At 54.1% G+C, this 24,690-nt stretch overlaps 2 protein-coding genes across 4 annotated transcripts; one reads left to right on the top strand and one right to left on the bottom strand.

Moving 5' to 3' along the window:
• The first annotated feature begins 217 nt into the window (after nucleotides 1-217).
• On the top strand, nucleotides 218-18,033 carry B3GNT3 (UDP-GlcNAc:betaGal beta-1,3-N-acetylglucosaminyltransferase 3). 3 transcript variants are annotated; one of them, XM_044253943.1, is made up of 4 exons: nucleotides 218-339; nucleotides 11,975-12,034; nucleotides 14,233-14,829; nucleotides 16,435-18,033. In XM_044253943.1, the coding sequence occupies exons 3-4, from the start codon at nucleotides 14,254-14,256 to the stop codon at nucleotides 16,984-16,986; spliced, it is 1,128 nt and encodes a 375-aa protein (XP_044109878.1). In that variant the 5' UTR covers nucleotides 218-339; nucleotides 11,975-12,034; nucleotides 14,233-14,253; the 3' UTR covers nucleotides 16,987-18,033. The 3 variants fall into 3 exon arrangements, with proteins under 3 accessions (XP_044109878.1, XP_044109877.1, XP_044109879.1); XM_044253942.1 differs by lacking the exon at nucleotides 218-339 and adding an exon at nucleotides 411-573; XM_044253944.1 differs by lacking the exon at nucleotides 218-339 and adding an exon at nucleotides 895-1,021.
• A 3,180-nt stretch (nucleotides 18,034-21,213) lies between these two features.
• Nucleotides 21,214-22,475, bottom strand: INSL3 (insulin like 3). Its single transcript, XM_044255348.1, has 2 exons — nucleotides 22,286-22,475; nucleotides 21,214-21,416 (listed from the first exon to the last, which is right to left on the bottom strand). Exons 1-2 carry the CDS (start codon nucleotides 22,473-22,475, stop codon nucleotides 21,214-21,216), a joined length of 393 nt encoding a protein of 130 aa, XP_044111283.1.
• Nucleotides 22,476-24,690: the final 2,215 nt, after the last annotated feature.

Below are 24,690 nucleotides of genomic sequence, written 5' to 3'. Positions count from 1 at the left end.
TCTAGAGACTCAGACGCAACACGGAGCAGGATCCGAATCTTCAAAAACCCCAACCCGCAAAAGCTTCATATCTGACTTCCAACTTCCAGAACCTTTCCCATCCGGAAGGCTGTGGGCTCAGGACAGGTTTTAGGGATTCATCCTGCCTCCCTGTTCCCCCTCCAATCATTTCTTCGGCAAACACACTTGAGATCAACCCTGCAAAGGGCTCCACGCCAGGGGATGGGAAGGCGCTGCTCGCGCATCTCCAGCCGCGGGGAGCTCACGCCCCAGCCTCTGGGGTGGAGTGAGCCCCAAGAGGTGAAGAGGTGAAGCTGCGGTGGGAGCTGGCCCGCCGAGGTGAGGGGGCGGGGTCGAGAAGGGAAGAAGTGAGCGGTGGGCGGGGTGAACTTCTACTGGGCCACTGAGAAGCTCAGCGGGTTTGGAGAGGGGGGCCCGGCGGGAGGTAAGGCCAGGAGGAGGAGGAGGCAGGAAGGAGCCAGACCTGGGTGGGGGCTCACGCTCAGGTGAAACTTTCCACCTGCTCGCAGCCCAGAGCAGCTAAGAGGTCGGAGGCTGGGCCGTCGCTTGGGGGTGAGTGTTGGGGGCCCCTGAGGATCTGGCGGAGGGGAGGGGAGGGGGGGGAGAGGATCGGGGTTCCAGGGAAACCCCGGCAGGTCCCTGGGGTCCGGTCTCCGCCGCGTTTACCCCCAAGATGCCGGGAGATCCTGGAACGGCGGGTCTCAGAAACCCCGTTGCCCTCGCCGATCGGCAATAGTAGCCGCCAGCAATTCCAAGGCCGGCTCGAGCCTGGCAGGGAAGGAAGTCGCTCCCGGCACCGTCCGGTCGCTGCGACGGACGTCCCTGGACCCCTGCCCCTACGCCACTATGCCCGCCTCTCAGGCTAGGGCGGAATCAGAATGGAGAAGTGGAGGGTGCTGTCTGCTCTCCGGCCGGCCGTTACTGTTACTGCTGTTCGCGTGGAGATGGTTAGCGCGCCGACTGGGAAGATCCGGGAGAAACAGCACCCTCGTCTCCCCAGGTTGGCTTTTGCATTGAATCCAGGGGACCACGGCTGACCTCCAGCCTTGCCGGGCGCTGGGCCAACGTTCCTACCTGGGAACCTCAGCTCATGGCTTCCCCTGGGGTTCAGTTTCGCCCCCTGTTCAGCTGTGGCAAAGCTGTGTGGCTTCGGCAGCGCGTTCCTGGATTTTGAACATGCCTGGGTTTCCCCTCCCTGACTAGTACAGTGACCCAGCTTCCAGGAGGGTGCCTGAGATGTTCAGCCGGTGGAAGCTTTTATTGGGGGGGGGGGACCTCAAGTAAGTGACTTTGGGTCTCTGAGCTCCTGTTTCCCTCTGGGTCAAGGGGGACTTGTACCCGACTGTCTGTGCCTCTTAGTGCGTACACAGGGAAGGACAACTGTCACCATAACTATATTAATAATTATTGTTGTATCACGAGCCACCATTCCAGGTTCCTGACCAACTTTTCCTCTGGGTCAGAGTTTTTTTTTCCCCATGGTCACTTTTCAGATGGGGAAACTGAGCCCCCCTACTCCTCCACCCCACCAGAGCCTCCTGTAGTCCGGATCTGGGCCCAGGAGGAGCTGCCCAGATTTGGGGCAAGATCTGGAACTACAACTTTTTTCCACAGCCCTGTTGGTTCCTAAGGTGGTCACTCTGCCAGGTAGGGCTGAGGAGTCTAGAGAAAGAGGGGTGGACCCTGGTACAGGAAGCTGGGCCCCCACTTGACCCAGGTGACCAGATTACGTTTGTTCATCCCCGCCCACTCCTACATCTAGGTGTGTGGTGATTCCTGCCAGGTACTGGGTGTGGGAGGACCCAAGAAGGGGCCTTGGAGCATGAACTTGAAGGAGCTGGAGGATTTCAAACAAGTTTCTTTGACCCAGGAACCCAGGGTCAGGACTGGTTGGCCCTAGGGAAGGAGGAAAGGTGTCAACTGGGCGGTTTCTCTTCCTGCCATTGCCTCTGAGGCCCAGAGTGGGGCAGCGACTTGTCCCCACCCCCATGGTGAGAGGAGACCCATTGTGGTCCCTCCTCCTGCTGAAAGCCTGGCTCGATTTGATTGCTTCCTCCCCCATGATGGGGAGCTCACTACCAACATAGCAAACTGAAGGAAGCCCCCCACCAGGTGGTGGTTAAAGGCAGAGATTGGGCTCCCACTTGACCTTCCTTGAATAAGTTCTTTGGATGAGCTCTCTGTGCCACAGTTTCCCTATCCATTAAAAAAAAAAAAAAATGAGGCTAACAAAGCTCTACCTTCCAGCTCAGGTGTGGTGGGTAGAGGAGCAGCTGGCTGAAAGACCACACACAGGACTTCTGGGTTAATCCTGATGAGTCGGCAGTTCATTGTGTTTTCATTAGTGGTGTTTATCTTTACGAGAGAGAAATAATGTAAAGGGGCAGGGCCCCCCCCCGCACAAGGCCTGGAGGAGGGCTCCGAGCAGCGTGAAGGTGTGGGGGTCTTTCAGGCATCCCCACAGACTGAGCCCAGGAGACCTCAGTTCCTCCAGCTGGGAAATGAGTCCAGCTATGCCCTTTGGAGGCTCAGCAAAGGCCGGGTCTGGCACGTAGTTAGGGGCATCCGTCGGGCCCCAGATCCCCACCCGGACCCATCCCAGGTACGGTGAGCAGTTTCTGAGGAGGTGGGCTCCCCAGGGTCAGTTCCTTCAAATGAGTTAAACTTGATGGGCCCTGGGAACTAGAAACAGAAGTCAAAGTTCTAAAGGCCATGTGTCACCCCATCCTTACCCCCGCCCCACCTTCTTTCACAACCCTGGGGGCCCCAGGGCCTATCTTTGCATAAAATCAGCTTCTGCCTTCAGCTCAGGTCATGATCCCAGGGTTCTGGGATTGGGCCCCACATGGGGCTCTCTGCTCAGTGGGAAGCCTGCTTCACCCTCTCCCACTCCTCCTGCTTGTGTTCCCTCTCTCGCTGTCTCTCTCTCTGTCAAAAAATAAAATCTTAAAGAATCCACTTGCTCACCCCAGGGTCTAGCCAGAAGGAATTATCTTGACTGGGCTTTTTCCGTGTCTCTCTCTCTCTCTCTTTTTTTTCCCCCTTCCGTTTATAAAAGGAGCTTATGATCCTTGCCAAAAGAGACCAGCCTATCATTACTGGCAGGTGTTGCTGGTACGGACAGGTGAGGGATCACCCTTGGGTCTAGCATGTTGGGGTTCAAATTCTAGCAAGCACTCTCGGCCTCAGTCAGCTGTGGGACCCATGTTGGGGGACAGGGTGCCTCTGCCTTTTTGCACTCAGCTCACTCACCTGGTAACTGGAAACCAGCCCTGTCCACCAAAGGCTCAGTGAATCACAGGGCTTGTCTATAGGCCAGGGGCTCACATCCTCTCCTGCAACACACCTTCTCCCCAAAACTGTCTTATTCACTGTCTCTTTGTCCCACTCTTGTTAGTACATCAGCTCCGGGAGCACAGGCCTTTCTTGCAGGCATTCTAGGCTGCGTGCCCAGAACCTAGACCAGGGCATGGCCCCCAGTAGAGTCTAGGCGCTCAGCATTGGCTCAGAGCGGTCATGAACAGTGACAGTGGTCACTGACACTGATGTTATTGTCACCGTTGGTGTATCGTCCATGTGTGCTTTGGAGAAAAGGCCAGTGTTTGGTCCTACGGCCTTTCTCAGGACTCAGGTTATGTGCGCAAATGGGCTTGTCCAGTGACCCCCCCACCCCTCCCCTTGCCTTTTGGAGGTTCCAGAATGTTCCATGCTTGCCCCGTTCGAAATCCCAGCTTCAAGCTCTCGGGAAATACAGAGCCAGGAAGACCACAGCGATGCTGACATTCAGCACCTGCTGGAAGAATCGGGAGCTGGCCACTGACCCCAGCCAGCTTTGGATGAGCATGCCGTGGCCCAGAGCAGGCTGGCCACTTGTCCCAGGCCCACCGATGGTCAGTAGGCAGGTCGGGGTCTCTCCCGGGAACTGTGGCAGCGACCTCAAGGGCATCAGTTTGCAGTCTTCCCCGCTGCTGGGTAAAGGGACATGAGCCCTCGTTTTTGTGATTTCAAAACCGAGACCCAGCGACCGGGCCCACTGGGGTCCCTGGAGCTGGAAGGGGGGTCGGGAGGGGTACGCGGGTGGGTCTGTGTCTAAGGGGCCAGGAGAGTGACTAGGGACTCACCCTCTCCGAGTCTCACTTCCTCATCTGGAAAATACGAGCGTCCTGAGGGATATCGCCTGGGCTTGATGGGAGCCTCCACGTCCCGCGGGCAGGCCTGCCATGGTCTCCTGCTAGTGCCGAGTGGGTGGGGCACATCCGGGCTCTGAGGGGTGAGCAGGTGGGGGACGCGCCAGGCCTTGGTTGTCAAGGGAGGATACAGGCAGAAGATGTAGGATCCGAATCCTGTCGCTAATGAATTCTGTTGCGTGCTTGGCCCCTCTGTACCTCTAGTACCTCATTAATATTCAGTGAATCTGGGGCACCTGGGGACTCAGTCGGTTCAGCATCTGCCTTCGGCTCAGGTTATGGTCCCGGGGTCCTGGGATCGAGCCCTGCACCGGGCTCCCTGCTTGATGGGGTATTTGCTTCTCCCTCTGCCCCTTCATCCACCCTTGCGTGTTCTCTCGCTCTGCTCGCTCTCTCTCAAATAAATAAAATCTTTAAAAAGAAAATACTCAGTGAATCCTTAATATTCAGGGCTGTGTGTTTGTAGGGAAGGTGGATAGTCAGTGACAGTACGTTGGTGTCTTGGAGTGGTTTGGTGGCCCGTTCACCTTCATCGTGATGATGCTCGTTCATGCATCACAAATGTGCCTTTCCACTCCTCCTTGTTACTGATAAACTATTTTGTGTATGTGCTGGGTGCCTCCTGCATATTTAGCAGCCATTAACAGTATTTGCTGACATCGGGCTTCTTGCTTAGTAAATGCACGGTTTTCCAGTGGTGTGGCTGTTTGGCTCTTCAAGGCATGAGTACCTCTTGGTTCTGTGTCAGCCGCACACACACATTTGCTAACTGACCGCGACTGAATGGCCGGCATCCCCCAAGGCCCGCAGGGCCCCAGATGGGTCGGTGGCAGCTGTCATTGGCAGTGGGTTTGGACTGAAATGAGGCACGAGGAAATCACTAATATGTGGGTCATCATTCGTAGGTTTCCCTTGTCCCACAAGCACCAGCAAGTGTCATATGGGGATGGGGATGTGGCTGTAGGGGACCAGATCCTTGGCCCCACCTCGGGGGCGCCAGGCTGGTGGGGGAGATAAGCAGGAGGGAAGTGAGTGGGTTTCCTGTGTGCAGTGGTGGTGAGAGCTGCAGAGAAAACCAGAGCCAAGCCAGAGTGTTTTAGGTGGGAGGTCCAGGCCCTTCTAAAAAGGCCCTGCGAGGGGCAGGAGCACAGTCTGTTGAGCTGCTGACTGTGGCTTTCGGCTCTGCTTGTGATCTCAGGGTCGTGAGATTGAGCCCTGCATGGGCTCTGCACTCAGGGGAGAGTCTGCTTGAGATTCTGTCTCTCCTTTTCCCTCGGCCCCCGCCCCCAACATGCTCCCACATATGTGTGCACATGCGCTCTCTCTCAAACAAATAAGTAAATGCTGGGGGGAAAAATAAAAAAGCAACATTAGATTGAGCCTAAAGATCAAAGAGAATCAGGGGGAAGAGCAGAAGTCTGGCAGGTGCAAAAGCCCTGTGGCAGGACTGAAAGAAGCTGAAAAGGCTGGAGTGGCTGGAGCAGACCAGCTGGGGCAGAGGGAGGGGGAGCAGGGGCTGAGAGGTCCCACACCTGGCAGCCACAGCCCAGGGAGAGGCTCTTGGGTCTTGAACATCATGAAACAGATGGCTTTTATGTGTATGTTAGAGGAAACAGGCTCTAGGTGATGGCGAAATCGCACGGGTGTATGGAAAGCAAACAGGCGGGAACAGGATCAGCTGGTCTGGCAGTGAGGGTACCTTGGAGTCAGCCTGGTTGTCCCTGAACTGTGACTCTGTCCACAGTCACTGTGTCTGATCTGGAGAGAGAAACATTGAGGGGACCCTGCCTCGTGCAAGCAATATAAGGAAGTATTCATCAAACCCCTGTTGGGCCTTCCTGGTTCCCTTGCCATTGTGTCCCCACAGCTATGGTCTGGACACCACACCTGGGTCACCACTGCCCTGTAACATTCCATGGGAAAGGCTCACAGGCTTCTTAGTCTGTTCCTCCTGGTCCTTCCTTCTCCATCCTCCCCACCGTCCCGGGGGGGGGGCTTTAAACATCCATGACCGCCTTCCTTCTATTTCCTGAACCCACCCCCTTCCCTGCACCTCGCTGGCCAGCTCCTGTCCAGGCCCCCAAATACTTCTGGCTGCTTTCCTGCCCCAGCCTCTACACCTGCCCTGATTGTCCTTATCCACTCCGTGGCCACAGAGGGCTTCTTAAAAGTATACATCGATCTTTCCCCTCCCCTCCTCACGCACCTTCCATGGCTCCCGTTGCTTCTCTTGTGCAACATAAAAGAGGTTCTGGGCCTGCTGTAGTTCCTCCCCACCCAGTCCCCTGGCATGGACTCGCAACCCACATCCTCTCCCTCCTGTCCTCTTGCTGCAGCCACACTGGCCCCCTGTCTCTGCTTCCAGCCCCTTACATTTGTGGTCTGGCTATGCTCTTTGCAACTATGCTCTTCTGGGCCTTTGAACTTGTCATGCCCTCCGCCTAGAATGTCCTTCCCCCAGTGCTCTGCTAATTCCTCACCATCCCTCAGGATGCCCCCAGGCTGGTCAGGTCCCCCCATCACGGACCGTTCCTTCTCAACGGTGTTTACCATGTTACTACGAGACTAATCTCTTCTTCCTGTATTAACGTTGTCAGGGAGGAGCTGATCTCATCATACCTGTTCATAGATTCACTCGCCAGCCTAATCCTGGAATGGCCCGGTGGCAGAATGTTGCCGACCTGGGCCCCCAGTTCTCTGTCTTTTGTGAGATGTGTAAGCGCGTGGTTCCTTGTGACAGATTCTGGAAGGCTCTGAGTTCTGGTTGGGGAATCCCCCAGAAACTCCACACCATGGGAAGGATAGGATAGACAGACTGATGGACCCCACTCATTGGGGTCCTGGGTTCCAGTCTGCTTTACGCTGAGTCTCAGCAGCCCCGTCTGTAAGCATGGACTCTGGGGACACTGAAGGAGCCGGTATGATGAGCCAAGGTCACCGAGGGGTTGCCACACGGCCAGTGTATGCTAAGCCCTTTGACACACAATCCCGTGACCCCATAGTGTGTGTGTGTGTGTTGGGGTCCCAGCACTCCCATGTCCTGATGAGGAACTAGACGGAGACGGCAAAGGGGAAGTGACTGCTCAGGGTTTCAGGGCAAAGAGGAACCATTCATTCAGCAATAAATCTGACCTTTCCCATCCCTGCTCACATACCCTCTATGGCTTCCCCCACCTCCAGGAGACAGTCCCACTTCTCAGTCTGGAGTTCAAGGTCTTGACCAGCCAGTCACTAGCCTCAGAAATCACCCCCTCTCCAAATTCTGCTTTTCATCAAAATAAACTACGGGTGATCCCTTAGAAGAGGGCTTGTTCACTTTCCCTCCACGCCTTTCCATTTGCTCTTGCCTTGACCTGAGCTCCTCTGCATCCATCAAAGTCTCGGCTTCAGTATCCTGGTCCCTTCTTCTGGCCCAGCTCTGAACCCATGGGTGTCTAGATTGGTCTCCCCCAGATTGGGAGCTTCTGGGGGATCAGGTCCAGGGTTGAGGATTTTCAGGTTCCCCAGACCTATTTGTCGAATGAATGAGTGAGTGAGTGAGTAGTTTCTAATTATGTGCATTTTGGGAGAAGAGCTGCTGAGACCCTTCTCAGGACTGAAAGACCTGGAGACAAAGCAGCTTGTTTCTGCGGTGATGTGAGGCACCCCCTGCGCCGCCCCCCGCAACAACTCCCCATCTGTGAATCGAGGCTGGTGATTCCCCCAGAGGTATTCCAAACCCACAGACTTCACCGAGTGAGATGCCATTTGGGCTTCCGCAAATCCAGTCGTTCTGCCCAGTGAGAACTGGAGACGGTGGACCGCGGAATCTTAGATGCGGTCAGGGAATCAGACCCAAGCTGCGAGAAGCTTCTCACAAAGGCCCCAGAGTCACTTGCTCCTGCTCAGTTGCTTGGAGGAAATAATACCGAGAAGCTTCCCCTTCTTGGTGGAGCTGAGCCTCCAAGACCCTTTCCTTGCAGACAGTAAGAACCATAAGGACAGATCAGTGACTACCTAGGGCCTGGGCCACAGCCCACAGAGACACCCACAAGATTTTACTTATTTATTTGCCAGAGGGACAGAGAGAGAGAGAGTACAAGTATACACGCAGGGGGAGAAGCAGGCTCCCTGCTGAGCAGGCAGCCCAACATGGGACTCCATCCCAGGACCTGAGATCATGAACTGAGCCAAAATCAGACACCCAACCGACTGAGCCACCCAGCGGCCTCCCAGAAGTTCTTTCTTATGCTTGTCCAGTGTGAGATTTTATGAGAATAGCAACACGACCTGCTTGAGGGTTTAAGGGGCTATGAGTTAAGAAGGGCCTTGATGGACAGTAAAGGGATGGGGGATCTTGGATGCATTAATAGAGGTCTAGTATAAGGAGGAGGAAAAGTGAACCTTTCTTCCCTGCCTCCAGCTTGAGCTCTCAGATGCAAATTAGGAACATCAGGGGGTTTGGAGAGTAGAGTAGCAGAATCCCTCCATTTAATTTTTTTTTTTTAAGATTTATTTATTTATTAGAAAACACAGATGAAGAGGAAGAAGCAGACTCCCTGCTGAGCAGGGAGCCTGATGTGGGGCTCCATCCCAGGGCCCTGGGATCATGACCTGAGCTGAAGACAAATGCTTGACCAACTGAGCTACCCAGGCACCCCAGAATCCCTCCATTTAGAGAAACCTGAGACCTGGGGAGAGAAAGTTAGGAATGCTGGTAGCCCACAAAGGGCAAGTGTTCTGTATGCAAAGAGTTCTTACAAATAAACAAGAAAGGAAAATGCAAGAAAAAGGATATCCATTTTGGAACTAATTAAAACCAAATGGTGACCCCGAGAGGTTCTTTTTTGCCCTGATACCTGGTAAGAGTCATTCATTCATTTCAGTTCTTCTCATACCTCCCCCTCCCCAAAGCCCAAATTTGGCTGAGTTATAAATATTCGTATTTGCAGAAGTATCTTCCTTTGTTCTGAAACTCTTGTTTGGGCCTTACAAAACACATTTCCAGTTAACTGGTCCTTGGCCACTTAAGTTCAATTTTCTATTTAATAGATGTTTAGGGGGGCACCTGGGTGGCTCAGTGGGTTAAGCCGCTGCCTTCGGCTCAGGTCATGATCTCAGAGTCCTGGGATCGAGTCCCGCATCGGGCTCTCTGCTCAGCAGGGGGCCTGCTTCCTCCTCTCTCTCTCTCTGCCTGCCTCTATGCCTACTTGTGATCTCTCTCTATCAAATAAATAAATAAAATCTTTTTTTTTAAAAAAATAGATGTTTAGGGATGCATGGCTGGCTCAGTGGCTTGGGCATCTGCCTTCTGCTCCAATCATCATCTCAGGGTCTAGGGATCAAGTTCCACATCGGGCTCCTTGCTCAGTGGGGAACCTGCTTCTCCCTCTGCCTGCTTTGTGCTCTCTCTCCCTCTCTGGCAAATAAATAAATAAAATATTTAAAAATAATAATAGTTGTATGGTAAATATTTAAATAATATACAAATAATGAGTCTCATAAATACTTCATATGATGAATTTATACAAACCATATCAAGAGCTTTTGTTCGATCCTGATTTTTCTTTTCTCGTTTTCCCTTGTTTTGAGTTCTCTCTTCTGGATTTCTGTGTTGGTTTAGAGCAGGATATCTCAAGCTTGACAATGTTGACATTTGGGGCTGGACTGTCCTGAGGTAGGGCTATCCTGTGTCATCTAGAATGTTAATTTAAGCAGCATCACTGGCCTCTACCTTCTTAATGGCATTAGCAGTGCAATACCTCTACCCTGCCTAAATCAGGACGGCCAAAAATGTCTCAGGACATTGCCAAGTATTTCCTGGAGGACAGAATCACCCGTTTGAAGATCCCGGATTTAGACTCCAAACTGCAGATGGGCAGAAGGGTGAATCATTCTAAAATTTTATGGGTCCTGGGGCACCTGGGTGGCTCAGTAAGTTAAAGCCTTCAACTTCAGCTCAGGTCATGATCTCAGGATTGGGGCTCCGTGCTCCGTGGGGAGTCTGCTTGTCCCACTCCCTCTGCCTCTCTCCCGCTCATGTGTGTACACGCCCGCACGTGCTCTCTCTCGTAAATAAATAAAATGTTTTAAATAAATAAATAAAAAGTTTACCGATCGTTCGTGAGAGTGTTTCTTGCCCAGGAGTTCGGTTCTGAGGTGTGCCATTGTTTTACGGGATCTATGGGTTTCCCGCCACAGGTGTGGCCCAAGAGAACACAGTGGCATTTTTAGTCTGATTTATGGTGACATCGTCTTTCTGTTATAGCTTGTTCGTGGTTTTCCTAACCTTGAAGCTTGGCAATCTGCCCGGTTTCCCCGGGAACACTCCTTTCCCTGGTGTCCATCCTGGACTAGGTCCTCTCCTCAGCTCAGGAAAATATCCTTCAAGAATTCAGGGCGTTCTTGTATTGCATTCACAGTTTCACGCCAAGATTATTTGCCTTCTCGGGTCTCCCAGATCTGTCCTCCAGCAGACGAAGCCCCGGGGGGGGGGGCAGCTCAACTGGGATGTCCCAGGAAGGAGACAGGCCCTATGCCTCCTGCATACGGGGTTCTGACACGGCTTAGTCTCTGCTGGCTCATTGCACCTGCTGTTCCCACCCCTGGGACCTTTCACCCAGACCTCAGCCCTGAATGGCTCTTCTGTGCCATTCACATCCAGCTTAAATGTCATCCAGACCTCAAAATCCAACTGCCACCCAACTACCTTTCTTCCTGTGGCTTTCGTCACCTTGTATCATTTCTTTACTTCTTTTCTTCTTTTTTTTTGAAGATTTTATTTATTCATTTGACAGAGACACAGCGAGAGAGGGAACACAAGCAGGGGGAGTGGGAGAGGGGAAAGCAGGCTTCCCGCTGAGCAAGGAGTCCGACGTGGGGCTCGATCCCAGGACCGTGGAATCATGAACCGAGCTGAAGGCAGACGCCCAATGACTGAGCCACCCAGGCGCCCCACCTCCTATCATTTCATTGAGGTTTTAATTAATGCTTGTTGCCTCTCCAGGGTGTGGCTTTCATAGTGGAGACATTTAGGTATCCCTGGGTCCACAGAAAACCAACATCCCTTCAGGAGTCATCTGACCCACATTTGTGCCTCGGATGTGCCGAGCACGGTTCCAGGGCCTGGGGGATAACCTGGTAAAGGAGACATGTCGCAGGGAGCTCAAGTTCGGGTGGGGGAGCTGAAGGTGAAACAAGACATGTTAAAAGTTTTTATCATGTATTTTAGGAGGGGACAGGTGCTGTGGGAGGAAAAAAAATGTAAAACAGAGTTGGGGATCAGGGAACTATTGTGTTCTGAGGTCTCCTTCCTGAGAAAGAGACATTGGAGGAAAGATGAGAAGTGAGGGAGGGAACCATGCACACCTCTGGGAAAGAGCATTCCAATCAGAGGGAAGAGCCTGTGCAAAGGGCCTGAGGCAGGATCATGCCCAGCGTGCTTGAGGCTAAAATCCCCACAACAGCACTCTTACATGGGGTTAATTCTCCCCGGTCCACATGGAGGCTCAGAGAGGTCAAACCTCTTTCCCAACATCACACAGCGGTAGGATCTGAGCCCTGTCTCTGGAAGACAGCTCGCTGGAGAGATTTGGCCAGGCAGTGTTCAGTGACAGCAGTGGGTGTGTTGGGGAGATGGCCTCGTGGGTCCAGGAGGAAAGCCCTATTCCCACCTCTGGATGGAAATGGGAAGTCATTCTCTTCTTTGCTTCCAGGCAGTAGCTGGGTGGGGTTGCCTGGGGAGGAAAGAGCCTTCCAGAACCCACTGACCGCGTCACCTTTTCCAGGTGCCAGCAGGAAGAACAGAGAGACCCCAGAAGAGCACAGACGTCCCACGGCAGCCCGAGGTAAGCTTGAGCTGCAAATATACGTTCCATAAATCCTTGTGGCATACCCCCTTGGCGCCACAGGCTATTAGCTCCCTTCCTGCTTACACAATCCTGGGAGCTGGAGATGGCTCAGATGCCCCCTTTTACAGCCGAGGAAAACGAGGCCCAGGGTATGGAGGGCACACAGCCAGAAGGTGATGGAACTGGGACTGAAACCCAGGAACTGGGCTCTAGAGTCTGCATCTGTCTGGGTGAGTCAGTAAGTGTTTGAGAATGGCTAAGTCCTGCCTTGGGTCTAATCCACTATTTGCCTGTGCTGGAAAACAGACCTTCAGGCATAGGGCTGAGAAACAGTGCAGACACTGCCTCTCCAGACAAAAGGACATTAAGGGAATCCAGGGAAGCTGAGGAAAGGGACCCTGGAAGGCAGACCAAGGGCCCTGCCTGGATATGGGAAAAGAAAGCTTCTAAGAGGAGGTGACATTAGAGCTGGGTTTTTTTTTTTAAAGATTTTATTTATTTATTTGACAGAGAGAAATCACAAGTAGATGGAGAGGCAGGCAGAGAGAGAGGGAGGGAAGCAGGCTCCCTGCCGAGCAGAGAGCCCGATGCGGGACTCGATCCCAGGACCCTGAGATCATGACCTGAGCCGAAGGCAGCGGCTTAACCCACTGAGCCACCCAGGCGCCCCTAGAGCTGGGGTTTTGAAGGAGGAATACGCGTTCGCCAGAGAAAACCTTAATGAATTTACTTTTATTCATAAATTTTATTCGTTCAAACGTTCCCTGCTTCCCCCATGTGTCTGCCTCCTGCTTGGCCATACCAGGACCCTCGAGAAGCCCCCAGTCTTAGACAAAGCTAAACGCAGACACCCCCATGGGATCAAGCCTGGGCCAGAGGGGCAGATGGAACTAGAGGTGCCAAACAGAACCAGTAACATTCCTGAGGGGTTCAAGAGAACTTCCCAGAGAATGATCATTTAAGACTTTTTTTTTTTTTAAAGATTTTATTTATTTATCAGAGAGAGAGAGGGAGAGAGAGCAAGCACAGGCAGACAGAATGGCAGCAGAGACAGAGGGAGAAGCAGGCTCCCTGCTGAGCAAGGAGCCCGATGTGGGACTCGATCCCAGGACGCTGGGATCATGACCTGAGCCGAAGGCAGCTGCTTAACCAACTGAGCCACCCAGGCGTCCCAAGACTTTTTTTTAATAAAGATTTTATCTATTTACTTGACAGAGAGAGAGATCACAAGCAGTGAGAACGGCAGAAAGAGAGAGAGGGGGAAGCAGGCTCCCTGCAGAGCAGAGAGCCTGATGCAGGGCTCGATCCCAGGACCCTGAGATCATGACCTGAGCCAAAGGCAGAGGCTTAACCCACTGAGCCACCCAGGTGCCCCTAAGATGGGTTTTAAAGCACAAATAGGAGTTTGGCAAGGAAGACAGCTCTGTTTGAAACCTGAGGGGCCCAAGGGATCTGTGGGGAGCCAGGGGCCACGCTCAGGTCCAAGGGCCATCAAAAACAGGCACAAGGAGTGGATGATGGTTTGGATCAGCATTCCAGAAGCTTGGAGCTTCCTGGAGAGGCAGGGGGAAAAGGGAAGCAGGAAAGATCCAGTAGCAATCAGTGATAAAGAAGCAGTTCTTGGCCTCCTTGGGGGAGGCTCCTGGGCAATCTCGGAGGCAGGGACATGAAGAGGACCAGATTGAAAGGGTGGATTCTGGGCACGTGGTCTGGGAGGCTCACCTTGGCGTCTTCATGCCTCAGTCCTCTCTGTAAGTACTTAATCCCCAGCAGGGCCTGGGCAACTGTCAGAGTCAACAAGGGCTGAGCAGGTTGGAGGAGGTTGGGGGGCGCGGGGAAGGGAGATAGGCAGGGGGATACATTTTTTTTTTTTTTTAAAGATTTTATTTATTTATTTGACAGAGAGAGATCTCAAGTAGGCAGAGAGGCAGGCAGAGGGAGAGAGAGGAGGAAGCAGGCTCCCTGCTGAGCAGAGAGCCCGATGCGGGACTTGATCCCAGGACCCTGAGATCATGACCTGAGCTGAAGGCAGCAGCTTAACCCACTGAGCCACCCAGGCGCCCCAGGGGGATACATTTCAATCCTGCACGGACCTTAGCACCTATGGGGCTAGAGGCCAGGTGTTGGGGTCCGCCGGGAGCTCAGGGAAAGTGCTCCGCCCATCCCGGCTCTTCAGTGGCTGTTACTCCTCGCAGGAACAGCCCTGACCCACCAGGATGAGGTGTCGCCGGTGCCCGGTGACCGAATCGGGCCTGGCCGTAGCCCTGAGCATCTTCACGCTCCTTGTCCTCCTCCTCTTCAGTCTGCACGCCTCGCCACCCACCTTCCAGAGCCTGGAGGAGCCCCCGCGCCGCGCGGTGGCTCTGACCTGGCCGGCTCCGCCCTCCCGCCCACCGCCCAGCCCCTGCCGGCCCAACACCTCCGCCGCTGCCCTGCCCAGCTTTGCCCGGCTGCCGCAGCAGGTGCGCAACTTCCTGCTGTATAAACACTGCCGCGACTTCCAGCTGCTGCAAGACGTGCGGCCAGACAAGTGCTCGCAGTCTGTCTTCCTGCTGCTGGTCATCAAGTCCTCGCCCAGCAATTACGAGCGCCGGGAGCTGGTGCGGCACACCTGGGGCCGCGAGCGCCTAGTGAAGGGCGTCCCACTGCGCCTCGTCTTCCTGGTGGGCACGGCCGCTGACCCCCTGGAGGCCCGCAAGGTCAACCGGCTGCTGGCGATGGAGGCGCGGGCGCACGGTGACATCCTGCAGTGGGACTTCCATGACTCCTTCTTCAACCTCACGCTCAAACAGGTGGGCCAGCGAGAGGTGTTGGGGGATGGTCCGCTGGTCAGGGCCACCCATCCTCCCCCCCCCCGCTCCCCACCACCTCCTCTGACGGGGCCCAGGGAACCAGATGTCCCACCCCACCCCTCTGTTGTCCTGGTGGTGGTCTGAAGTCTTTTAACTGGGGGCGGGGGCGGGGGGGGGGGGTGGTGGGCAGGAAGAAAGGGCCTGAGGTTACAAGGCCAGCTTCCAGAGCCAGGACTTAGGTTTGAATTCAGGCTCTGCCTCCTACTTACTGTTTGCCTTTGATAATCATTTACCTCTCTGTGCCTGCTTCTTCCTGGTCAGGGAGGAAACGGCCGGCCTCTGAGGGCTTCCGGAGGGTTTTCAGGAGGTTATTTACAAGGCAGCAGAAGAGTTCCTGTAATCTGTGTGGGTAGAGGAGCAGTGGACAGGACCACCTTGTTAATTTCTTATTCTCTGTCCCCTGAGGACCCCCATCTATGCAGGAGGTGGTCAGGAAAGACTTTTTTTTTAAGATTTTATTTATTTATTTGACAGAGATCACAAGTAAGCAGAGAGGCAGGCAGAGAGAAAGAGAGAGAGAGAAGCAGGTTCCCCACTGAGCAGAAAGCCCGATGTGGAGCTCGATCCCAGGACCCTGGGATCATGACCTGAGCTGAAGGCAGAGACTTTAACCCACTGAGCCCCCCAGACACCCAGGAAAGACCTCTTTTGATGGACAAGGACCCACAGGAAGTGGAAAGAATCCTACCCAGTGCACAGATAAGGAGTAAGAGGCTCCAGAGACCCACCTAGGCATTGGAGGGAGTGCCCAGGGCATGCTCATCATAGGCACAGAAAAATCTGGGCTTGAGACCTTTGCTACTTTCCTGTTGTGTGACCTTGTTCCCTGTGCTCTTTCTGGAGAGCCTCTATTTCCTTATCAGTAAATGAGGTTGATGACTACACCTGCCTCCTAAGCTTGCACGAGGGATTCGAGGCAGCGCAGGCATGGAGAACAGAGCTGGGCATGTGGCAAAAGTTATTACAGGGAAGTAGAAGCCGAGGCGGGTCGAGGGCTAGAACCTCTCAACATGCCATGTTCTTCATGCAGAACACAAAAGCAATGTCCATTGGACAAGCATCAAATCCAGTACCTATGAAGTTATGACCCACAGGGGGTGCTGGGGAGATGACTGACACAGGGAGGGGAGACACAGCCCCCACTTGGGGGAAGCCTATCGTCCAGTGGGGAAGGTAGATGCTAAGTAACAATGACATGAGTAATTATTTAACAGCAGTGCTTGGCCAGGCAGCGTCCAAAGGAAGTAACAATAAATGTAAATGGGACAATTTTCAAACACTTCTTGGTGCTTTATAGAGCATCATTTCCATAGATCTCCAACACCCCCCAGGGGCATGTCCTATGATGAGGTCTATCTGGAAAGTTGAAAACTTTCCAGAGGCTTAGGGTGGGGCCTCAAACCCAGGCTGGCCTGACAGCAGTTGTTGGGGGAGAGCCTATCCTCATCTGGGCTTCCCGGGCTGCCGGGCTGTGGCGGCTCACAGGGACCCCAGGCCGATGGCACCAGCCCTCCAGCTTGTATGTCCTGTCCACTTCGCCTACAGGTGCTCTTCCTACAATGGCAGGAGACTCGGTGCACCAATGCCAGCTTCATGCTCAATGGGGATGATGACGTCTTCGCACACACTGACAACATGGTGTCCTACCTGCAGGACCACGATCCTGACCACCACCTCTTTGTGGGGCAGCTGATCCGCAATGTGGGCCCCATCCGGGTTCCCTGGAGCAAGTACTATGTGCCAAAGGAGGTGACCCAGGAGGAGCACTACCCGCCCTACTGTGGCGGGGGTGGCTTCCTACTGTCCCGTTTCACAGCCACTGCCCTGCGCCGGGCTGCTGTCACACTGGACCTCTTCCCCATCGATGATGTCTTCCTGGGCATGTGCCTGCAGCAAGAGGGCCTGGAGCCTGCCTCCCACAGTGGGATCCACACAGCTGGCATTCAGGCCCCCTCAGCCCACATGTCCTCCTTCGACCCCTGCCTCTACCGGGAACTGCTGCTTGTTCACCGCTTCTTGCCATATGAGATGCTGCTCATGTGGGATGCGCTGAGCCAGCCCAACCTTGCCTGTGGCAAGAAGTTACAGATCTACTAGGTGGTTTCAGGACCCCTAGCCTCTAGGCTCTGATCTCTACTCCCATGGAAAGAGGCAGCATCTTCCTCCCTGGCAGGGGAAATCTTCATTCTTCTAAGCAGGTCAGGCATAAGGGAGGGCCAGGAAGGGTTTGATGAGTGCCTAATCTAGCTGGCAAACTCCTAGATATCTTTCCAAACCCACCTGGTACTTGAACCCATGTTTCATCATTCCCCCTAGGCTCTCAGCTGAATGGACCGTCTCTTTCTGTGGGAGCTAATTGCAGAAACCCCTCTCCTAGGGTTCTGGGTTGCTGCTCCTGCATTGATCCCATCTGAGTCAAGGTCACATTTCCCAGCTCTGACCTTGATCTCAGGCTGGACCTTAAAGGCTGACCAGCCCCTCCTTGGTCATACACCTAGAGTGGTTTAGTGGTATGTGAGTTCCAGCCATGGTTCAAGGTCAGAGGCAGAACTCCTAGTTGAAGTGAGCCTAGGAAAGGAGTTTTGTTCTCCGCCTCTCCATGGTCTCCATCCACCCGAGATGGCAGAAGCGGTCAGAGAAGCCATGAGTGGGACTGCCCCATCCCTGCCTGTGATATCCAGTGCTCTGATGACTGTCGTTTTAGGTAGAGGAGGGAAGAAGCTGTCTGACTCAAGCAAAACCAGCTCCAAGTTTCTGGGAGTCCCTAACAGGGCCCTACCCCCCCCACTTATGCTCCCCAAGAATTCAGGGAATGTTGTGGGGCCAAAGGGTCTTCACTGGGCCCAAGGTCAGCACACACACTCACCCCAGTGCCCAGAGAAGGTAGAGATTCTGGTCCTTGGGTGTCTCTGAGCTCTAGGGACCCAGGACCAGCCCTTACCTCAGTAAGCCTTTCAGATTGGGGAGATCCAAGCAAAATGGTGACCCCCCCCCAAAACCCTGCTGGCTCTGGGTGGATGTCTGGGGTCTGGGCTTCCGAGGCATTGGAGCAGTGCTTGGGATGTGGGGATGGGGGGGGGAACCCCAGACAGCAGAATGATCACTGGGAAGTGGGTACTCAGGGAATAAAATGTTTTGTGAAGACCTGAGGTTCTTTTTTTTTTTTCCTTTTTTTTAAAGATTTTGTTTATTTATTTGACAGAGAGAGACACAATGGGAGGGGGAACAGAAGCAAAGTGAGTGGGAGAGGGAGAAGCAGGCTTCCCACTGAGCAGGGAGCCCCATGCGGGGCTCGATCTCAGGACCCTAGGATCATGACCTGAGTCGAAGGCAGACGCTTAACCAACTGAGCCACCCAGGCACCCCTCTTTTCTCTTTTTTAAGTGATCTATAAGTTTTAATTCAGACCAGTCTCTCATCAGTAACTAAGCCTCATTTCCAGTAGAAAATATGCGCCAATAAAAATGGCATGGGTGAAGTAGGGGCTGCAGGGATTTCTATTGGACAGATCTGCCATCATCCTGCCCCAGCTCACACACCCTCCATGGTTCCCTATCACCCTCAGATCATGTCCCACCAAGATCTGGTCTCACTGCCAGCTTGGCAGCATGCCCAGGAGAGAGAGGCAGGGGTGGGACTGCTGCGGGCCATGAGAGACAATGGGCCTGCTTTGGCCTCCTGCTTCCAGCAAGGCTCCTTCCAAACACCACCAGCCTCCCCTTCTTCATCAGACTCCTGTCCCACTAGGACTGTGGCTTTACTATCTTCTGTCCCACCTCCTTTCCCTTCTGTAAGTATTTATTGTGTACGTCCTGTATGCTATACCCCTTGCCCTATACTCCTGCTCCCAGCCCCACTGGGATGGCAGATACCCACCTTACAGTGAGAAAACAAACCCATGAACAATCAAATAGGAAGTTCTCAGAAGTGGTAAGAGCTTTGAGAAGTCAAATGAAGCAATTGGACACACAGTGATGGGAATGAGTATCAGCTCAGAGATCAGAGATCTGGGACTAAGGGGGTACATTAGAGCTGCGGCCTGAAGAAAGAGGACATGACCTTAGGAAGAACTGGGAGAAGGGTGTTCCAGGCAGAAGGCATAGCATGTGCAAAGGCCCTGAGGTGGGATAATCAGGAAGCATTCGAGTTGCAGCGAAGAGGCTGTCACTGGAGCTTGATGAGTAAAGAGGACCTGGAGGGAGGAGAGGCTTGAGGTTAGAGGGGCTGGCCACATGGGGTCTTGTGGGCTGGGGTGAGGAGAGAGGGAGTTATTTTGAGAGTGGAGCAAGGAAACGACAGGATTAATTTTTGAGTTTTAAATACTGCTGTTGGAAAGGGAGGTGGAAGCCGAAGCAGCATCCAGGCCAAGGAAGGCCGACCAGGATGAGATGAGGGTGCTGCGGGGGTTTCTAACATAGATCTGACCTCATCCTGTCCCTGCTCATCAGGGGCTCCCCGTCATCCTCAGGAGAGAGTCCTGCTCGCCTGCTGCAGTGGCTTGAAAAGTACACATCTCCCTGGAACCTTAGAATATGGCTTTATTTGGAAATAGGGTCTTTGCTGGGGTGGCTGGGTGGCTCAGTTGATTAAGCGTCTGACTCTTCATTTCAGCTCAGGTCATGGTCTGGGGTGGTAAGATCAAGCCCTGTGTCAGGCTTGGAGCTCAGTGTGGAGTCTGATTGAAATTCTCCCTTTCTGCCCTGTCCCCCACGCACGTGCTTTCTCTCTCTCTCTCAAATAAATTACATCTTTTTTTAAAGTTGTAAATTATTTGACAGAGCATGAGAGAGGGGAGGGTCAGAGGGAGAAGCAGACTCCCTGCTGAGCAGGGAGCCCAATGCTGGACTCGATCCTGAGACTCCAGAATCATGACCTGAACTGAAGGCAGTCGCTTAACCCACTGAGTCACCCAGGCTCTCTCGAATAAATAAATCTTTTAAAAAAGGGAAAAAAGCCCTGGGTGGCTCGGTGGGTTAAGCCTCTGACTTTGGCTCAGATCATGAGCCCAGGGTCCTGGGATCCAGCCCCGCATCAGGCTCCCTGCTCAGTGGGGAGTCAGCTTCTACCCTCTCCTCTCTTGCTATCTCTTTCTCCATAAATAAATAAAGGATTCAAAAGAAAAGAAAGAAATAGGTTCTTTGCAGATACAATTAAGGATTCAGGGGAGATCATTCTGGGTTAGGGTGGGGCGGCCCCAAATCCAATCAGAGTGTTTTGACAAGACGCAGAAATGAACACATAGAGACACTGGAAAGAAGGCCATGTGAAGACAGAGACAGAGCTTGGAGTCCTGCAGCTGGAAACCAGGGAAGGCCAAAATTGCCAGCAGCCACGGAAAGCCAGGAGAGAGACCCCAGCAGATTCAGAGCCTCAGGGAAGGAAACAACCCTGCCCCACCCTGACTTCTGGCTCTGGTTTCCAGAACTGCTAAGGGAAGACAGTTCCATTTTAGGACTCCCGATTTCTGGTAATTGGTGACCGCAGATGTTAGGAAAATAATAACATGGGACTGGCTCACATTGTCAAGTGCTTGGTCATTTGGCCCTGGGAGTCCTAGAATGCAAGTTCCATCACAGGGTGAAGGGAGGGTGCAAATGAGAAAAATGGTAGGAGTTGGATCACTAAGTGTCCACTGTGGCTCATTCTGATGTCTGTGTGTCTGTCCACTGTTACGTGGACTTTAAGTGACCTTGAGGCACCCCCCCACCCCCACATGGGTCTTGACATACGACCTCAATTCAAATCCTGCACTTGGCCATTCCCTCCCTCTATGACCTTGGCAAGCAGCTGTCTCCCCCGGCCTCAGTTTCCCCACTTTGTATTTCGATGACTCTCAAGTTGCTATCAAGTTGCTGAAAGGGGTGGTGGGGCCATGGCTGTGGGGGGTGAGGAGAGGGGGATGGGTGGGGACACCCCACGCAAGGGCTGATGCAGCCTTGTCCCTTTTTCCTGAGAAAATGCAAACAGCTGCGTCGGATTCTGCCGGGAGTTTTCTTTATTTACCACTGGGGAGATGGCAAGGGGAGGGGGGAGACACAGATGCAGGGAGGGCGGCACCTGGGGCTCCTCGGAGCAGAGGAAGTTTGGCTCTCAGTATCTGGCATCTGGGCAAAACCAAGGCTCTTCCAAGCCAGGGTGCAGGTGTCATTTTTCTCACGGTTGGCCCCTCAGAGGAAGGTGGCCTGGGGGAGGTGGGGAGCACAGCAAGGTAATTGTCACCATCCTCCCAGACAGGGCTTTGTGGTGCTGTGTGGCTTCAGGAGCTCACCGGGCCAGACCCCTCTGGGTCTCTGGATCCTCCGAGGCCACATCAGGGGGGAGGGTTCAGTGCGGACACAGGGTCAGCAGGTCCCCCCGGGTGCAGCCACTGACGCAGCAGTGGTGGGCAGGGTTGGTGGCGGCTGCCCGCCTGCGGTGGTGATGGCGAGAGCCCTGGGGCAGGGGCTGTGGCATGAGAACCAGCATGGGGTCCCCTTCGGCCACCAGCCTGTGGAGATGTTGTCCTTCCAGCCACTGAAGCAGCTCACCTGGGGACAAAGCAGAATTCAGCGTAGGCGGGGGAACCTAGAGAACCCCTCCCCAATATATGCACACACGTCCCACCAAGTGACCTGCCGAAAGCTCCTCTTGTGCACAAATAGAATGTGAGCACCTAATAAATGCCTACTGTCTACTGAGCACAGATAACTCTCCCATCCCGATGTGTGCACTCTTGACCCACCACGCTCAGGTCCCCTGTTGGGCACGTTCCCTCAAGCCCTCTATCACGCAGACGCATAGACACTTCACAAAGCCAGAGACAGCAGGGGTGACATGGGACATATACATGGGCACATGTGTGCAGGCAGCGAGTTCACACTAACACATGCACACACAGGCACATACCCTCAGAGCCCTTCCCAGCCCTCCCCCATGCGTGCCTCTGCACCTACAGGGGCATCTGTGTCACAAAGACATGCATATAGGACGCATATCTGTGACACGCAGGCATACACATCCGTTTTCTACTCTCTGTACCAGGACGGGGCGCAGGGTGAGAAGAGTGAGACCTGGCCTCAATGCTCCATTTAAGGGAGTGCCAAAAAACTGAACAATGAAGATCGATCATATCTTAATGCAATTTTTAAAATCAAAATTAATGCAAAAATTCACGAAGATCAAAATACTGAAATCGTAAAGAAGGCACTTTGAAGACTGCCTCGCTCGCCACGCACTGATTTCCTGCCCGGCAGGGGACGCATCCTTCGCGCCCTGGCACGCACACCAGCGCCGCGGGCAAGCGGACGCCTGTAGGTGCATGCAAACCCATCCGCCAGCCCCCGACGCCCACCAGCGCCACGTGCACCTGCCCCACCTAGAAATCCCAGAGCGCAGTCCTCGCCCGCCCCTCACTCACGCTCGCCGCCAGCCACCCGCCGCCCGTCTTCGGAGGACCAGCGCGGGCCCCCGCACAGCCGCACCAGCGCGCGCACGAAGTGGTGGCCGCACAGCTTCTCCCGCGCTTCCGGAGCGGGCGCATTGCCCGGCGCGAGCGCCAGAGCGGTGCCCAGCAGCACCAGCGCCCAGGTGAGTGGGCGGGACTCCATGGCGGCAGAAGGCGCGCCCCAGCGGGGACCCCTTCTTATAGGCATCCAACCCGGCCCAGCTGAGGACCTTGGATGGGGACAAAGCATTCCGCGAAAGACTCAGGGAGAAGGTCAAGGGCGGGGTGAGTGCTGAGTGCAAGTGTAGTGTAAACCCCGCAGTTGGGTTTTCTCTCTCTCTTTTTTTTTTTTAAAGCAATCTCTACGCCCCAGTTGGGGCTTGAACTCACGACCGCGAGATCATGTCTTGTAGGCTCCAACCACTGAGCCAGGCTTTTTTGTCGTGTCTGACTTAAGCTTTGATGGCTCAGGCATCCTCTTCAAAGATGGCTATAAACCTATTTGCTGGCCACCCAGCTAGATAAGGAGCCAGGTGTCACCCCCACCCCGCACTGAGGCTCCCTTGTTTGAGAAGTCTGGACTGGTTTTAAGAACCGGCCCTTGGGACCACTTGTGTTTTTCCCTTCAGGCGCTTTAAATTCCCACTCCCGTGGTTTAGGGTTAGCACTAAGCAATGAGCCCTGGGAACCCCAGGCTCCCATCCTGGACACCCATAGAAGCATTGCCCAACCAGTGACCACGTGGCCCCGTGTCTGTTCCCCGCCCCTTCACTGTGTGTGTGTGTGTGGGGGGGGTGCCCTGCGGTCTCCAGGTCCTGTCAGAAAGAAACCTTTATTTTTTTCAGTTTCCTGATGGTTGTTGCAGAAGGGGGAGCAATCGCAAGGGCCAGTCCAACCAGACACTGGACACTGGCCGGCTGAGACCTAACCAGTTCAAGCCCCCTCCCCTCAATTCCAATGTTTAAGCTCGACTCCCCATCGTGATGGTGTCTGGAGACCTGCGGGCTCCAGGGGAGCATCACGTAGTGGAAGGGGGGGGCTCACAATGGGATTCATGCTCTCCTAGGAAGGGGGTGTGAGAGAACGCGCTCCACACCCCCCTCCAAGTGAGCACAGGGCCAGAAGGCAGCCATCGGGCCCCCGGGAATTCCCGCCACCAAGGCCAGGGAAGGGAGCTGCATGCCAACCAGCTCAGAACATTAAATTCACACCGTATCTGAAATCCACCAATAACGAGTGAGCCAGGGAAACCCAAGCCCCCTCAGCAGACCCCAATAAAAGCAAAGCCCCAAGTCCTGCGTTGGCTCCCTGTTTCCACCAATGACCTCAATGTATAGCCCTAGGTCGGCTGTGTAACTCTTGTAAGTAATTAACCTGTACTTTTTTAGTGTTTCCTGATGAGTGGTGCTGAAGGGGATCTTGCAATCATATAAGAACAACAAACAGTGGTTTTAACCTCAACACTGGTTATTGAGAGGCCGACCTGTCTCTCTGCCTGGGCCAGGGCCTTGGATGCCTCCCCCAGGAGAGCACTGGCTCAGGAGTCTTTTCAGCAACAACAGCCACTTTAGAGAGGGGAACTAAGTGACTGGAGAATGGTTCCACATGGTAGTGGTCAGGCAGTCTGAGCCGTCTGAGACAAGGGGCAGACAGAATCTTCTTGTCCTTATTCCTGTACCAATAAGGAAACAGCCTCAGAGAGGGATCGCCACGTTTTCCCATGGTCACAGGAGGCTGGGGCTGGGGCCGTTGGCTGGCTCTGTGTCTCCCATATTGGGGTCTCCTTGGACGGGGCAGGGACGGGAGAGCCCAGAAGGCAGCTGGCTGTCTTTGCTCATTATGACTTTGGTTTACCAAGGAGGGAAACTAGAGTGGAGAGAAGGGTGGACACTCCATCCGAGGCAAGGAAGAGCCTGAGCTAAAAACCCTCTTGCTTGAGCGCAGAGCAGCCCCCTCCTGCTTTTCACCAAAGCAGGTGGCTTTCCCTGCGCTAAGAGAGTAGTAGAGAGGGAGACGGTCTCTCTCCTGCCCTGTCTCTCCCTCTCAGTCTCACTTGGTCTTTGTCTTTCTGTTACTCCTCGTATCTGTCCAGCCATCCTGGGAGACACTTGCTTGGCCCCCCACTGATGTTGGACCCCTCCCCACAGCCTCCCACCCCAACCTTGCCCTCTGACCCTCCTGGAGCAGCCTGTTCCTTCCACCCACCAAGAGCCTGTAATCAGTTCCTTAGGACAGAGCCAAGGCCAGCAGCTGGAGCTGGGGCCGGGTTCTGTCCTCCAGGACCCCAGCCAATGCTCCACCATGTGTCTCCTCCCTCAGCCAGCCCTGAAGCCTCCAATGTGGCCCCCAGGGGATTCCCATCCCCCAGCCCTAGCCAC

The sequence above is a fragment of the Neovison vison genome, chromosome 6 (assembly GCF_020171115.1).
Source record: "Neovison vison isolate M4711 chromosome 6, ASM_NN_V1, whole genome shotgun sequence".
NCBI classification, from domain to species: Eukaryota; Metazoa; Chordata; class Mammalia; order Carnivora; family Mustelidae; genus Neogale; species Neogale vison.
This window is presented reverse-complemented; position numbering and strand designations above follow the sequence as displayed.